Source organism: Cyprinodon tularosa, unplaced genomic scaffold, assembly GCF_016077235.1.
Source record: "Cyprinodon tularosa strain WSP-4 unplaced genomic scaffold, ASM1607723v1 ctg2, whole genome shotgun sequence".
Taxonomy (NCBI): Eukaryota; Metazoa; Chordata; class Actinopteri; order Cyprinodontiformes; family Cyprinodontidae; genus Cyprinodon; species Cyprinodon tularosa.
The window spans coordinates 4308058-4325626 of record NW_024038733.1 but is presented as its reverse complement, the minus strand read 5'-3'; the positions used below and the strand labels follow the sequence as shown (position 1 = coordinate 4325626).

Sequence of the window (17569 nt, the reverse complement as noted above, 5' to 3'; positions counted from 1 at the left end):
GTCTTGGAATCCGACCAGACCTCGGCGCGGCGCATTGACTCGGACACACTCCCTCACACTAAGCATGCTTGTAGCGACAGTGGAGAGGAAAAACTCCCTTTTAACAGGAAGAAACTTCTGTGTTTTTCTTTTTTTCACAAACTGTTTAAATAAATTAATCAGTTGTTTATGTGCTAACAAACCACTGGCTGATCGTTTCTATGAAATAACTGGTTTAAATGAAGAATTCCATCATTCACTGCTAAACAATCAGTTTACTAACAATACAAATGTATAATCTGTTAGAGAATTATGTTAAAAAGATTATTTCTGTCTTTATTTTTTATCTGCCACTGGAATTTTGGCTTCAAAGAAGACTTGATCAATCTTCTTCATACTCTTCTTTACTACATACATGCTCCTCCTCTTTGTATCTGACAGGAAATCATTCAAAACATTTTTTGCATTCAGATGTTTTAATTCAGTGCTCAGACAAGTTGGACACAATACAGATGACATGCTGTTTTGGAAAGTCTCTATTCAACAGAGTAAATGTATGTACATAAATATAACTCTTCCATTTACAACAAAGTATGCAGATTTAAAATCTTCTCTGAAATGTTTGTACAGCAGCTCTATGTACATGTCACCTCTCATGTGTTTTTTTACATCAACATTGTCTGCTTTCTGGCTTATCTTTTTAGATTACTCCAAAGTGTTTAGTTGTCAAAAGCTTACAAATAGTTAGTGCAGTGTGTTTGGGTTTTAGAAAATGTGAAGGGACATTACAAGGAAGATTAAAACCCATGCCTACATGTGTTCTTCATCAGAGACTCATATGCAGGAACTATGCCAAACATTTAACCAGCAAAATGGCATTTCTCTTCTTGGATCTGGGGGGGAGGGTTGCATGAGATGGCTGAAATGGAGCCAAATTTGGTTGGGAAAGACCTTCCACCTACAATACAATGCGATACTTTAAAAATATCATTCATCTCTCATGTGTTGTTGCAGTTTCTACATGAAGGATGCAGAAAAAATAGGTTTGCCTCCCCGTAGAACACATAGATCTGTAAAATGACTTCTGATATGAAATTTCAACGGTCCTTAGGTGGGATGTCCCGCTACGGCTTGGTCTGAGGAGATGGTGACGACTCTTCTTTCCTTTCAGATTCTGAGGTCGTCATCACAACCAGGTCTGTTTTTTTCTCCTGCGATTGCTCTGTCTCTTTTGTCCTGAAACATTATAGAAAAAAAAGGTATTTCATTAAGTAATCACATTTGCAGTTGCTACAAATATATTTGTTATTTTATTTTTATTTTATTTAATAGTGTAGTTCTTATGTTGTATAGAAGAGGTCTGTCTTTCCAGGTACAAAAACAAAAGAGGGATAAATTATTAGTCGGTGAGGCTGATGCAAATGGTTTTACATACCAAGGGATGTGTGTTAACATTTATTATTAGTAAAAAATAATAATATACTTTGAAATGTTAAAAGGTATACAAAGTACTTTAGTATTATCTGCATATAATGACAATTAGTATAAAAACTGTGTTTTTTTTTCTACCTAGACTCAGTTCAGTTTATAGATATTACAAGTGCTTCTGGGGGGTTAAGTGACTGTAAACAGGTGTTTACTGCAAAGAGAGTTCCGGAAACAAGGTTAGAAGTCCTCGATTCTGATAAATGACCTTGGCATTGGAGCAGGCCGGTTATTGTGCAGGATGTCCCAGCTAGAAGTAGAGCTGTCACAAGATGAAGAGGCAGAATCAAGACCAAAGGAAAGAAGAAATGATTGATGATTGAATAGAGAGTGTTATGATATTAAGAAATCTCACTTGGTTTTGCCTTTAGTCAGAATATCAAGTTTTAAAATGAGAACACACATGTGACTGAGATTAGGAAAGTCAGCAGCTCTTTAAGCATGTCAGACCTCTCTTGAAATTTACACATGATTATTAATAATAACAATAATAATTTTATTTGTAATGCACCTTACATTTAAGAAAAATCTCAAAGTGCTACAGGTAAAATCATCATGGAAAGATAAAAGGAACATATTATCCACAGAGATTAGCAGTTTAATTGCAGCCATGACAGAGACTAACAGTTACATCTAGTAAAAACAACAACAATACACACCAGTGAAAAGCATTGCAGTCAGAACTGACAGAGAGGTGATTATGGGATGTTTTTATGGTTCAGAAGATTACACTGATCAGCTACAACTTTAAAGCCACAGCGGTGAAGAGCATACAGGTTGTGCATGCAACTCATTTATATGGGAATAATGTCCAGCACAACAGAGGGAGTGAGGCTCTCCAATCCTGTTTATTTTAAAGTCACTTAACTTAATTCAATGTTCCCAATGCCCAGTCCACTTCTGATTAATGCCCTGTGGGACATGCCTGGTGGGCTTCGAACACAGGAAAATAAAGCCATGCACCAAAACGCAATGCTTTTGAATGATAAAATAATAATAACCTTTGCCACAGTGCCAAGCCATTTTATATAAAGAATGTGCTTTTGATGAAGCTGATCATTGTTTATAAAGAGGTGGTCAGAGCAACAGAAAGACTAAAACAGCAAAGGGTTAAAAAAGAAACCCTACAGTTACTTTTACTGTAAAAAAAAAAAAAAAAGAAGCAAAAACAGAAAAAAAACAGAAACATGCATGTTTTCGAGAAGAGGTCAGGAGAGCAGATTATCCCTGCCTGGATCTTTAAGTTACTTTCATATTTTCACCGTGAAGCATAAAGAGGATTATATACTTAAGTGCGTTTCTTCAACACCTCTACAAACACTTAATATAGAAGGTTTGGTGCAGGTGATTTCAATAAAGGGTGAGAGCCTTTCATACTTTAAAGCAAGGATCGTTTCTAATGTTCAACAATAAAGTCCAAACGATGGGAATAAATGTTCTATATGGAGATTAGAGATTAGAAAAGCTCTAAGCAAATATAAATGAGCTTCCAAGTCTAAACTTTACAATAGGATTTAATAACAAAGAGTTCATTCTCCTGTAGCATGTAAACAGTCTGTAGAAATAAACCTCTTCAGCAAGTAGGCTGGAATAAACAATGCAGCTTAGGATTCTGTTTTTTCTACTCAAAATATAATATATCGACTAAATTAAAAAACTGATTTAGCAACATTTCTCTCTCAAAAAAACTAAATCCAATTTTTTTTCAGAGAAACTGACCGTATCAAGGTGAAATATACTGGTTGTGTTGTTTGTATTTAATTAACGTCTGAAATTGATATATAACTTTAGAAAAAAATGAACCAACCTTGTTTAGTTTTTTTGTTCTTATATTCTCTTTTACATAAATAAATAAAAACTAACATGGTGACATTTTAAATTTTTTTCAAGGGTTAATAACATTGTAAACACAAAAATACAGTGTTCCTTCAAATATCTTTATATACTGCTGACTAGCTTAAGCCTGAAATCTTATTCATTAGCCAAAGATGACCATATTTAGAGGCACCACTGCAGTTACCCCTTGAAAAATGTGATAAAAGCCATAAATAACCAAATTATTTATTGGTAGCATAATCTTATTATTACACAATTAAGAAAATGGAAACTCACAATCTGGGTTATGTTACTCAAAAGGAGGAAAAAGGAAACTTCCATGTTTAGAATAGGTGTTGTTTTTTTACTTGTGACTAATGGCAAAATAGTGTTCAATAACTTTTTTTATTTCTATGTTATTTTTTATCAATTTCAAATATATAGTGATACAGAAATAGACTTTATTGGGACAAATCAAAGTTTCTAAATAAATCTAATCATTTTAGGTTATATAATTACTAGAGATGGCGATGTGGATAGTGTTCTATAATAGTTTTTCCCACTTTTAATTAGTGAATTACTCAATTAACATTAGAATAACGTTAGAATATATATTGAATGAAGAAATGAACCAAATTTCAGTGCTAGTCTGTGTCAGTATTAAGATCAGGTAAACCACCTGTTTACCGCGACTGTTTCGAGGTGAAGGAGTTTAAAAAATCTGCCAAGAGAAAGAAAGAGAGTGAAAAATAAAAGCTGAAGTCCTGCACAGCGTGTCAGCCCTGTCACAGTCAGAGAAAACTAACAACAAGCTGGTAACCAGGATCCGGTGCTCTCATGAGGACATTGGTTGGAAAACACGCCACAGTGAAAAGAGCAGGACTGTTTACCGTATCGTCTTTACGATGAAGCGAATGATCACTGCCACACCAACGCAGCCACACATCACTCCGATCACAATGGCTGTCACCTCACCTGCAGAGAGGAAACAAATGCAGCAAAAATCATTCTCCTTTTCATTTAATTCCTTTATTGCTTGTTTCATTTGCACAGAAGTTTGCTCCATTATTAGCAATATTTTCTTCTTACCAGAGGTGAGCTTCCTGCCTGATCCTGTAACATAGAGAAAACATAATTAAAAATTCAACTGATTTTCATGATGGAAAAGTTTTGTTTGTTGTTGCAGAAGTGATGTTTAGGTGTTTGTTTTTTTACAATATCCTGATCTCCCAAACCCTCCAAGTTCAGTCACTAAAAGAGCACTTTGCATAAAATCTTTCCACTTTCTCGTTGTTCACCCCAATGACTCTTCTTTGCCCCTCTCTTTTTGTCAGCCACTCTGGTGTGATAACAATGGAGTCACTGTTTATTTTCTCCAAATCCTTGTCTTTGCTCAGATCCTTCACAAACAGATCTCTCTTCACATCCCCAGACCATCCTCTGAATTTATTTCATGTTCTCAGTCAACATTCTTAGCCTTATTACTTTAAAAGTCACGAGTTATTATTAATCTATTTACATTCTCTGTTCCAGTGTTCACTCTCTGCATGCTGTTTTCTACATCCTTTAGATCTACGGTTTGGTCTAACTGGCCACACAGTGACCTGTTATTGTATTAGTGATTAAATTAACTGGTTGGTTTTAATATCTGTTGCTGTGAAATTGTGGATGAGGAGCAATGATTGAAGTTAGGTTAACCCAAGCTGAGCTTGAACTTTTGAACGCTCAGCTGTATTATATATTAAAAGAAACTACTAAGGATCATGCAGATCAAACATCAAAAGAATGTTTCCTACCATGTCCTTTATCGTTTTTTTCTTTCTAACCTTCAGAGAAAGAGGCAAAGATGACTCTCTGGTTGAGGGGCTGCGTTATCCGGTAGTTGTTCTGCAGCAGCATCCTGTCAGCTTCCTGCTCTTTAGTGGAGTAAAGTATCGTCTCCATCTTCAGGAGCTGGAGTCAAGAGATAGAGAGGGCTCCATTATATAGACATAGTCACATGCATGAAACCCTTTCATAGAAAAGGAAATTGTTAGAGATGGTTAGTGTAATGATGCAAAGATACTATAGGGTCACAAAAGCTTAACATTTTATGTAAGATTTGAGAATGTGTTGAATTTAGGATAGTAAAAAACAGCCAAATATTTCTTTAGTTAAGGACTCAAAGCAAACCAAAGCAGGACTGATGTCTAACAACACGAAGGTTTGTGAACATGGATGTCTGTAACATTCACCAGCTCTATTATGTTATAACACTCACAAAAACTGGCTCTGAACACACTGCTGCACATACCTCAGTACTCTGACAAAGGCCTTACCGTGACATTAGACTGAACTAAATTATATTTAAAATCCATGACTGTCCTCTCCAGGATGATTAAAAATTCAGCAACAATGAAGATTTATTTTTAACTTCATGAATTACCTTTAAACAGATCATCTTTTTCCTGCTAAAGTCAAAATTCCACAGAATGTAACCTTCTCATTCACCAACCAGAGTCGTTTTAGTTACCATAATCATTCTGTTATGTTTTAGCAACAGAGTTTGTTCAGATCCTGAATTCCAGCAGAAGTCCAAATGTGCCGTCATCCAGTCACTGTGTAAACACGCTGGGCAGAAAGCAACAGTGTAAGAATCACTGTCTGGGAATTTTTCCAGGCAGAGATCATTCCTCATATATCAGAAATCAATATTGATCACATCTCGATGATAGATTAGACTGATGTCAAAATAATTGATATCAGCACCGGCTGACTTAGAAACACTTAGAGAAACTGTTGCTGCCAAGGCGACAGAGGACAGGGTGGAATGTGTTTATAATAAAATGCAGAGCTATAATAATTAAAAGCCTCTACCAGTAGCTCTGCAAAAATTTAAATCTAGATAAGTAATTTTTGCTTAAAATAATGCAGGTTAGTAAGACAGTTTGCCAATGGAACAAGACAATTTACATTTAAAATAATAAAAAACTATTTAAATATTGTCCTATAAGTGAATTTTATCTAATTGTCTCATTTTAAGGTTAAAAATAATCTATTCTATTGGCAATTTATCTTATTTACCTACTCAAATTAGGGGTAAATACATTTGATTTAAGAAATTTGTACTTATTTCTAGATCTTTTTTGCAAGTGTGTACCAACATGCACTGTTTGAAACCATAGGGAAATGCAATAGCTACCATTTAACCACTTAGGGCAGCACTTAGATGAGACAATAATGCAGAACAAAACAATCTTATATAAAATAATAAAAATGGACAGTAAATTTTAAAATATCACCACATGGACTGAGATTTTGTGGTTTATCAGAAAAGTTAGTTGATTTTTTTGGGTGAGATACACTTTGAGGTTTTAAGACCACAGCCCTACAAATCTGCCCTACTAGATCCAATTATATTTCCATTTATCTTGATCATTTGTATGGTTAAATTAATATTTTTTAAAAATGTTAGCTTGTTTTCTGTATTTCTCATTATTGTCATGCAGACCTGTGCTTTTGAGATCTTAACCCTTTCGTGAAACACTGTCCAGAGAACACTCTGGTAGCAGGGCGGGGTTGTCAGGGAGCCGTTGTAGCGATAGTAGCTTCCCAGATCTTTGGGGAGTAGCTGTTGGACGTCAAAGGCTGGGATGAACGTTCTCTTGTCTGACGAGAAATTAGAGATGCAAAGGGAGAGCAGAAGGTTACAGAGAATAGGGTGGGGGGGGAAAGTAAAGACAAATATGGAAATGTCAAACCATGATTCCTCTGTTGGTTTGATGGTTCAGAGCAAATTCTTGTCATACGTTTCCATTTACAATATTTTAAATGAAATTCAATTGAAAAAATTTAAATAAATAAAATACTCTAAATATTGTGACAAGAGAAAAGCAGAACAGCAGAATAAATCCAGCCCAAATAATCATATGTCTTACAAGGATCCTACCTGCATGTCTGATGCGGCTCAAGTGGTTAATGATGTGATTATACCCAGGATTCGTCTCTTCACCTGTCTGGTAAATCAAACTTACACTTATGATGCTCAGAACTCTGATTCTAGTTTGTATATCAATCCCTAGGGTGTTTAACAGCTTAAATTTCAATTGAGTCTTTTTTCATTACCTCAATGAGAATTCCTAGAACAGCCAGGCCATCTTTCTTTGTCATCGCTGTTGACATGTTGGGGTAGAGATCAGAGTTGTAATGGACCACATGGAGCTGGAGAGAGAAGAAACACACTTAGTTCATCTTTTCACATTGATATAACAGAGGATGTGTCTGCCCACATCTTAGGTGGAAAGTTTAAAAGAAAGAAATGGGAAGACAAACTTGAAAACACAACATGTTAAGGGGAGTGTTAAGGGGAGTGTCTGGTAAATCAAACCAGGCTGGATGTTAATATTCTTAGTCAAATTTCAACCAGTGCATAAAGAATAAAGCATCTTCCCTATATTTCTAAAAGGATCAAGGCTAAAGCATTCCAACAAGGCTAATGTTAGCCTGCATTAGCCATTCTAGCCCATTCATGTGGAATCAGCTCCTGTTGGGTTTAAGTCTGAGTTGGAAGAATTTAAAAATTTTGCCCCATCTTTATTATTAAATCCATCATGTAAAATACATCTGTTCCACTGGCAGCAAAACAGACGCTCTGTATCATGCTACTACCACTGTGCCGAACAGGTGGTACAGCTTTCTAGATGTTTAAAGTGATCAGTTAAGTGTTAATAATACATTGGACAAAGAAGAAGGCTGTGCCTGCCATTATGGAAATTGTATGAAATTAATCGACCCAAAGAATGTGTTTTATAAGCATGAAAATTTGTTTTATTTTCAGTAAAGTACAATTAAAACTTTTACTTAATTATTTTACATAAATAAAAGCAGAAACCAGTTTTTGTTTTCCATTAGAATTGCTTATTGGTTATTAAAGAATTGTTTATTATTTAAATTACTTTGTGCCACACAGATTATGTTTTATTGTTCTTCTTTCTTTTGTGCAGCTCATGGATGAAGGTAGAGGATATTGTTCAGTTTACTTACTTCTGCATCTGAACCCATTCCATTGATGGTGTGTTCACTGCCCCCATGACCTGGACCACCACTGCCCCAGTGGAAGTGCAGCTGAACGGCTGTATAGAACCACGGCAGCCCCCCAAGCCCCATCCACTCTGGAAGCTCAACAATCACTGTGCAGGAGAGAAATTTAATGAACCAGTAAGGACTGGGGACACTAACAGATGTTTTGTTAATTTAGATGTAAAGTTTGTTGAAATTTTAACTCATCCCTTAATGGGCGGTAACTGTCAGGCCAATTTGAGTACAGGGTAAGCAGAACAGCTAAAGCACAAAACAAAGGGAGTGAATAAGCTTGCTGTCATAGTTACCGGAGTGTCCGTTATTGTGCATTGCAAAGGGCAGGTTGCCATAATGGCTGTAGCCCGGCAGCTCCACTGGAATCAAACTGGGGTCATATTTAGTCTGAGTCGTTACCACATCAATGGGTGACTGGGAAGTACCACCACACTCAGGAAAATACTCTGACCACTCGGACTGACCAACCAAACCTTTAACAGAGGAAAGACAGAAACAGAGACGTCACCCAATCACACAGTCCACTGGCTCTGAGCAACCCAGTGAAAAGCCTCCATTGATCGGCTTCCAACCCAGCAGGACAGTTATTCTACTATTTTCTATTTACATTCATGGCAGGATGATTAATTCTTTTCAAAAGACATGCATGGTTTCAGCATTTATCATCACCTGTTTAAGGCAATATACAGCTGAGGATGCAAGACACCTTTAAGTGTATATACAAATTAGTCCCTTTAGCTATAATTATAATTAGACCAAACCTCTGACCAAAGGAAAGCAGTAAAAAAATATGTTTTAAAAACACTACATGTCTCTTGTTATTCAAGTGTTTAGCATAGAAAGTATTATATTAATCATCACTGAGCTAAAGAAGGAAAAATGTAAAGCTTATCAGACTGAACAAATTTTTATGTTGTATTTATTCTCTTTGGAACTGATCTTCAAAAGATTCTAGCATCTTAAAACATGAGCATGCAAAGGTTTTTGCACATGCATAGCAGATCCTCAAAGAGGACACAAAGTTATTTATAGGGTTGGGAATTGAAAAGATTTTCACGATTCCGATTCCCTTTTCGATTCTATGAAATGATTCGATTCTTTATCGATTCTTTTTTCGATTCCAATTTGGGGGAAAAAGGAGAACAAACAGTTTGATTATCAGAATCAACTTTGTTTACTTAACTATTGCACAATCTTACAAACTCAACAAGATCAAGATGTCCACAGGAAATGTGAAACTGGAGTAACATCTGTGTTTAAATGAAAAATAAATATACAAGAACAAACTTAATAACCAACAATGTCTAATAACAAATGATGGGATAATAACCTATTTTAAATAACAAAAAATACTAATTATAAAACAGTAGTAGGAAAAATTAACAGTTCTTTTGCAGAAAGATGAGCATATCTGCTTTTTCTGGAAGGATACAGGATCTTTCAGGGCTTATGGTGTCTCCAGCCGTGGAGAACACCCTCTCAGATGGGGTGGAGGAAGCCTGCACACAGAGGTAGTTTTCAGCCAGTCAGATAGCAAGGGCAGCGTATCTTGCTTGTTCCACCACCACAGTGTGGCGCTATCCCTGCAGGGGATGGAGGGCAAGCTTTTATAGAGCTGGATTTCCTGATCTACCCTCTGGGCTAAGGAAAGACGGGGCTTTGATTCACAAAGTGACCGCAGCTCGTTGTCTTCCTCCTCGAATAGTTCTTCCAACTTGCGTAACTTGCGTAACTTACGTAACTTACGTAAGAAACGTGACGTAAGTCGTGCTCCCCAGAGCCGGCGCTCTAGGCTCTGGTGCTGCGGGAATCGAAAAAAGAATCGTTCAGTGAGCTGCCAAACGATGCCATGGAATCGGAAAATACGGAACCGGTTCTTAACAGGAACCGGTTTTCGATTCCCATCCCTAGTTATTTACTCATGCAATTCAGCAGAGAGCATGTGCAAAACCTTTTTTTGCATGGGCGCATTCATTAATATGCAGATTATATTCTAATGAACAAATATCTAAAATCTAAAGCTTAACTGCAGCTACAGTTTTTGAATCTTATCTAGTAATTTTGAAATTCAGGTGACTCACATGGAGATATTTCTGCACAGACATACAGTATAATCATGCACAAACACAAGGAGAATCTAGCGAAGCCAATTATTAATTGGGAGGAGGAAGTCAGAGTACCCAGAGAGAACCCACATATGATGATAATAATAATTGAACTTTTTTAATCTCAGTCTGAAAAAATTTACCTCTGCATTTAACCCATCCCCTTGGGGAGATGTGGACAGCTAATGTTTGGTACCAGGAGCAGAGTGGGGTTAAGCGTCTTGCTCAGGGGTGCAGGCTGTGGGGATTGAACCAGGTACTTGCAACCTTCTCAGAGAACAAGCGCACTGCTCTAACCACTAGGCCAATACTCCCAGCCGCTATGCCAACACTCACATGCAAATTCTATCCAAAAAGACCCTGAACTGGGGATCAAACATAGAACTTTCTTCCTGCAAGGAAACAGTGCTACAAACTGTGCTACTGCCCAGGCAACAAGGACCTACTTCTGACCTAAACATGGTCAGGCAAGAAGAAAAGCACCACGTTTACTACTAATATCCAAGTACATATTACCTGCATCTGTTAAGTTGGGTACTTATTCAAGTTGTTTTGTTAATACTATTTTGTAAGATAAATATTATTGTATGATAGATATAGATTTACAAATTAATTCTAAGTAAAACAATATACATGCAGTGTGAGCATGATGTGATGTAGGTGGTGTTTCGGTTCAAAATCTGATCTCCTGACAGTTCTGTAACCTTCTAGGCTTCAGCGTGTGGAACTCTGTGTGTGGCAGCCGCTACATCTTGTTAGCTGACCGGCTGGTATCAACCTCTTTCTCTGGCCACGGACTGTACTCTAAAACAGTTTAGTGACTCATGCTTCTTATCATCCTCTGTCAGGTTAAGGTTGGTCATTAACCTGTGTTTCGTCTCTCCAGAGGTTCCTAACTCAGACGCCCTAGCAGCTGCTACTACAGATCCGCAGTCTGTTTATTTCAAAAAAACGCTTTTTGAATAATCCCACTGTCTGTCCTGCCTCAAATACTGAGTCCTTCTGTTCTGAGTTGTGACACAGCTGACTTTCCACAAATTTTAACCAACATGACTATAATTTCATTGTCTTTGTAAAGTACCATGAGATAAAATGTGTCGTGAATTGATGTCTAGAAATAATTTGAATTGAATCGTATACTATCAATGACTTTCTCTTACACACATGTGTACTCAATGTGAGAAATGTGGGGATTTCAAACACATCACATCCTCTTTGACATCCCTGAAACTTTGCCCTGTAAGGCACCTCATCTTCACTATGGAAACCAGAGGCCAGATTCTGAACCAATTACAGCCATTCCACTGTATCTCACTAAGCCCGCTGCTCCTGTCCTGAATGCAGCCATGAACACAATCACAGCCACACACACAATCACAGCCACACACACAACAGGGTATTAAATTAATCTTTTAGTGTGAAAAAATGGCCCAAGGAAAAGTGAAGTGCTGGGTCTGCATTTTAAATTACAACATATGCACAACCACCCTCTCTTATTCTGCTTCAGTGATTGGCTTTAAATGATAAAGCAAATAAAATTGGTCACTTAACGTATATTGGTTAACAGCAATGTATCCTTTGCTAAAATGTCTAAACAGTAATTTATAAACACAAAGCAGTCTGTGGATAATAACTGCAAGAACGACACATTAGTTTTGTTCCCCTGAATGCAAGTAGAGGATGGTCAGCTGTGTGCCCCTTTCATTCCCACACACTCATTGTGCAGCACATAGGCAGCCAGTGTGCACCAACAGCACAATACACACATAGGTTATTGTGCGATGCCACAATACACTGCACGATTCGCTTTGCTTTATCCCTCAGAACCGTCCCATCTCAGTGCAACACACTCATACTCATCCACCTGCCTCCTTCCCTCTGTCTTTCTTCCTGCTTTCCTCCTATCCAACTCCTTTCCTACACCCTGTGTGACTGCTGCACCCATGCCAGCCTGTTCAACTGTTACTAATACAGACAGAGGGGGAAAGAGGTGAAAACAGAAGGGAGAAATGGTGGGTGAAACACAAGAACAAAGACAAAAGGTTCTGCCGCAGATATGAAAACATCCAAATTTTGGTTTTTTTTTTTTCATTTCTTTTAGCTTTTAGACCCCTGGCTGGTCTTTACTCTTTATATATTGGACTATATGGAGCAATCTATCATTTTCCTGTTGCAAAGTTGTTATCTTCATTACTTCAAATGTAAGAGTTGTGTTCAGATATTAGCTGTAGTTAAAGGTTTGACACCAAAATACTAATTAAATCCTGATTATCAACTGCTGATCTTATTTGTTTGCCCCGATATCTCCACAAGAAAGTCAGCTGTAATTAGAAAATAAGGAAAAATAAACTTACCAGAATAGCTCCAGGTGATTTTGTCTACAAAGAAAAAAAAAAAGAGAAACATCTCCTATAAATATCCTGTTTGTGTTAATTATTCTGTGTAGAGGCTACAAGTCTGCAAAACTAAAATTCAATTTTCGACCTACAGTTATAAGTAAAATGTTACTGAAGCTCAAAGAAAAATGATCAGTAGTTCTCAGAATCTGTTCAAATTCTCTCTGGAATGGTTGCTCCTCTACTGTAGCCCACACTCTGTTCCTCTCACCCTGAAACATAGACACTAAATGGTCACATAAGCCCTATTTTAATGTTAATGAACAGTTTACCAGCAGAAGAAGCAGCTGTCCAGTGGAAAAACACAAGTATGAGCAGGACAAAAAGACCCAACGATTCCATGTTCACCCCCCCTGCCCATACGCAGAAATGAATAAGGGCTTACTGGGAGATGAGGAGCAAGAGAGGGAGAGATGTAGGTGGGGAGAAATGAGGGAACTGGGTCTGATAGTTCCACCTGCTACAGCCCTGTTTAACATTCTCAATCCAGTCTGGAATTCAAAGCAACAGAGAAAGTTTTCAATTTGACACTTTTGCAGTTAACTCTCCTTTCTAGTCCAAGTTTCTAATTATTCAACTTTTTTACTAATGTCACTGAATCTGCCAGTAGTTTGCAGTTTAAGTATGTCTTGTATGGAGTTTTGGACCACCAAGTACCAGAAACCTGCTATTTAAGCTATTGATAGAATTAAAATAATTTGAACCAACCTACTGCTAGATAAGGTTTAAACTAACCTTTTGAATTTATCAACTTGTTTCCACTGGTGGGGAATAATATAATGATAATAATAATGTAAGAATATTCGAAGGCTGTTCATCAATTACAGTAAACACTCAAACACATCTCTTAGGTTATTGAGGGTATAAATTATTTTTTGACATGTACGTTTTATATTAAATGTTGATAAAGGGTTTTTTGTATAAAGTTTTTTACATGTATTATACATTTATTTAAGTGTGGTCATATTAAAGTATTTTCTAAATATAAATGTAACTGAGTTGGGCACACTGTTGAATTTACTGGCACAAACTATCATTTTTTGGTTCTAATTCTGACATATACATACATTATAGATTCAGTTTTACCATTAAGATAATTCAGGGGGACAAGAAAGGTCACATGCTAAATGTAGAGGGTAAACAACAAAATAAATGCAATTGCAAAACATTTTCAACAATGCAGGGTGAAAATTTAAAAGGAAATTAAAATGTATTTTTGTTTATAATCAGATTTTTGAAATGTGTTTTTTAAATCATCATTTAGAAAACTAATATTAAAGGATTACTTCATACAATTCACAACCCGTCTTTAATAATTTGATTTAAAATGGTCAATGATTTTAATTGGACAAATACAAATATGAAACTTGAATGGTTACATTTATTTTTCAGTGACTCTCCTGGTCCTCCATACACCCCACTATAAAACATGTTGGATAAAGCATCATTCTACTGGGATGGTTTTCTGATTAAGCAGGCATGGGGAGGCTACATAACACTTGGGACTGGGACAAAGGTTTACCTTCTAGCAGCTCATTAACCCTAAATAGAAATTTTAAAAAATTGACCAAACTTAATTAATCTATATAAAGCACAGGTAAGTGTTTCGATGAATCAATGTCCAGACCCATATCAAATTAAGAATTTGTGGCAGGTCTTATAAATTGGTGTTGGAAGTTTTATATTCAATCCCTGATTTTATATTTTAAAAAAATTTAAACCACTAGGTGGAGCTCCATCTGAAGTAAAGCCTCCTGGCTCTTCTCCATCCTTTACTCCTCAGTGCTGATTGCACATCAATTTCACCAGATTGTTGTTTTTTTTCTTTGTTTTCTGTATTCATTTCCCTTGCTGAAAACATCTGATTTTTTTAATGAGTTGTCTATACACTACTGAAAAACAGCTCATCATTTTTAAATTTTATTTTATGTTATAATAATAAAAAGAACATTTATGTGGCTGTACTCCTTACATAACAATGTATGCAAATAAATGTGCTGCAAATTGGTGTTGTTCAGCTTTTTTTTTAACATAGCATTCTATTAAATAAGTGGTGGCAGTTGAAGTATAAAAAAAGAAAAATGAGGGCCAATAAGATATGGAAGGTGTTTATGTACAGGTTAATTTATGTGAAATAGTGAATACTTGTCACCAACACTTTGGACTCTACTGTTTATGATCAGTTAAAACACAGAAAACAAATATGTTTATAAGATATTAACTGTTCAAATGCATTCATAATGAAATGTGTTTAGTTTGATGAAATATAAGGTTTTACTGCATCTCTCAAGAATCCACATACGTAGTGTGAAACTTAGAGTTAATGTTGGGATAAACATATTTTATGCCCTTCACACCCTAAATTCAAATGCATGGCATCATTTGCTTTCAAAGGAAACCTTTAACTTTCTTTGTCAGAATTACATAATGTTGCATTACTGTGTGAGAAGCCCTTTTTATCACTTTTAGTAGCGGGCAGGGGTCTTAACAATAAGGATTTGTGAGAAATATTTCCTTTTTTTAATTCTAGAGTCAAGCTCTTCTTAATTAGATACTTTAGAAAATCTTTTTTTGAATGTCTAATAAATTAAACCACTAGGAGGGGTCATTTACATGTGACTCGGAGACCCTAACAAATTCAGGTAGGAATTCAATGTCCATCTCCTGGACCTTCAGCACTTTGAGTAAATAATTGAACAATCACGTGGTTCTGGATGAACATGGGGAATTAGTTTCCCACAAACTGTGACTGAGGCAGGATACTGTTAAATTAAATTGTTTTCGTTGATTCTTTGAATTTAAGACACAAAAGACCATTTGGCTCTCTGGGTATATCTTAATTAAAGATATACCCGTCTTTAAGGCTTTGGAGCTAGTATAACGTCACACCGTGGAGTAAAGGATGGATCCAAATGCTGTGAAACAGACAGACAGCGTGGAGACAGCCTCCTAAACGTGACGCTTCCAGACAAATTATGCAACAGCGGTAACCTTCGCCGGCTTCCCATTGGCTATCACTGCGGGGCGTGGTTAAAATCAGTGCACGTGCTGTTGGTTGTGTCTCTGCAGGAGGCGTGTCCTAAAGATTCATTCATAAATCCAGCAGCAGAGCATCTCATCCTCGTGAAAATCTGTCTCCCAGTGTCTCTGTCTGCAGATGTGCAGAAAGAGGGTATAAGAAAAATAACTGTTTTTCTTTCTTATTTGTTTTTTTATTGTAAAGGTGCAAGGATTAAAATGACATGCAGAAAACTGTTTTAAGCCAATATTCATTCTAATCTTGAAGATTATGACTTCCACTAAATTAAAACCAAAAATCAAATTTCTTAGAAAATAGGAATCCGGTCAAATGTATCTACTGGAAACTTATGGTGTTAAAAATCTCAAAACACCTGCAAACATCTATTAACCTGCTAAATAGTCTGTGTATGTGTCAACCATTGTGAAGGCTGCTGATTTTACAGATGTCCAACACCTTTCATAAGAAGCTAGTTTTCCATAGTGTGTTGTATCTAAAAATATTCATAGAAGGTTGAGTGAAAGTAAAAAGTGTGGAAGGACATGGTACAGGCAAAGCCTGAGCTTCAAGTGGCTTGTCAAGCAAAATCCTTTCACAGGAGCTTCACAAGGAGTGGAATGAGACTGGAGTCAGTGCACAGATGAATCCCTCCCAGGGATTATATTGTCTTATTTTCGGCCGAAGTAAATGTCCCTTTTCATTTGGAAATACAGGCTACAGAGTCTGAAGGATGAGGCACAGAATCCATGGTGTCTCAACACGTTTCATCTGTGTTGGTCCACTGTGTATCTATCAAAAGAAAAAATGGAGAATTGAATGCTTTCTTCTGCCGAGAAGCTCAATAGAGATGCTGGTTTCCTTTTGCAGCAGGATTCAGCAACTGCGCTCACCACTACAGGTGCAAAAAGCTGCTTCAATGCCCAGGATTAACCCAGCAGCAAATGTATGTGCTGTTGCCAATGAGAAGATAGGAGACAACAGACCCAACAAGACCCCAGTGCCACTCTTAAAGGAATCTGTGCTTCCAACTACACCACAGCAGAACCAACGGCTGATCTCCACTGTGTGGCACACCACTGATGCAGTCCATCCATCCATTAATCCATCCATCCACCCTCTCTCCGTGTTGTCTGCAACACAGCGACACCCAACCACGCACACACACTAAGAACAATATAGAGACCCCACTTACAACCTAAAAGTAATGTTTTGGACTGTGGGAGGAAGCCAAACATGCAAACTCCATGCAGAAAGAGTAATTGAACGAGGAACCTTCTTGTTGTAAGGCAACAGTGCACCGTGCAGCCCCACTGATGTAGTATTTAATACAAAAAATCCTCAACACAGTTTGAGTTGTTAGAAATGAGTGAAGCTGGTCATTTCTGTTTGTGTTTATTAGATTTTTGTTATTTTTGTTATTGTCTATAAGCCATAATTAGACCAACAATTATAGAAAATAGAAGCTAAATATATTCCACTCTATGTGTTATAACTGTATATAAAATTAGTTTCATTTTCTGTATGTTTTTAGATGTATTCAAATATAAAATATATCTGTATATCTGTGGTCTGTGCAAAGGAAGCATGTAGCCCAGCCTAATTTGAAGAATTATTAAATCTTTAATGATGTTTTGTTTGGGGGAAAGCCTTTTATTTCACATTAGCTAAAGGATTTAATGTTGACCTGTAAAGTGATT

At 36.7% G+C, this 17569-nt stretch overlaps 1 protein-coding gene across 5 annotated transcripts; it reads right to left on the bottom strand.

The window, feature by feature from the left end:
• Positions 1-436: 436 nt before the first annotated feature.
• ca14 (carbonic anhydrase XIV) lies at positions 437-13284 on the bottom strand. Of its 5 annotated transcripts, none has more exons than XM_038284162.1 (13): positions 13126-13284; positions 12812-12835; positions 8646-8825; positions 8302-8447; positions 7384-7479; positions 7208-7274; positions 6770-6927; positions 5106-5232; positions 4369-4392; positions 4170-4254; positions 3959-4000; positions 1673-1726; positions 437-1215 (listed from the first exon to the last, which is right to left on the bottom strand). In XM_038284162.1, the coding sequence occupies exons 1-13, from the start codon at positions 13193-13195 to the stop codon at positions 1104-1106; spliced, it is 1185 nt and encodes a 394-aa protein (XP_038140090.1). In that variant the 5' UTR covers positions 13196-13284; the 3' UTR covers positions 437-1103. The 5 variants fall into 5 exon arrangements, with proteins under 5 accessions (XP_038140090.1, XP_038140095.1, XP_038140093.1 ...); XM_038284167.1 differs by having other exon boundaries at positions 3967-4000; XM_038284165.1 differs by lacking the exon at positions 1673-1726.
• Between the last annotated feature and the right edge of the window lie 4285 nt (positions 13285-17569).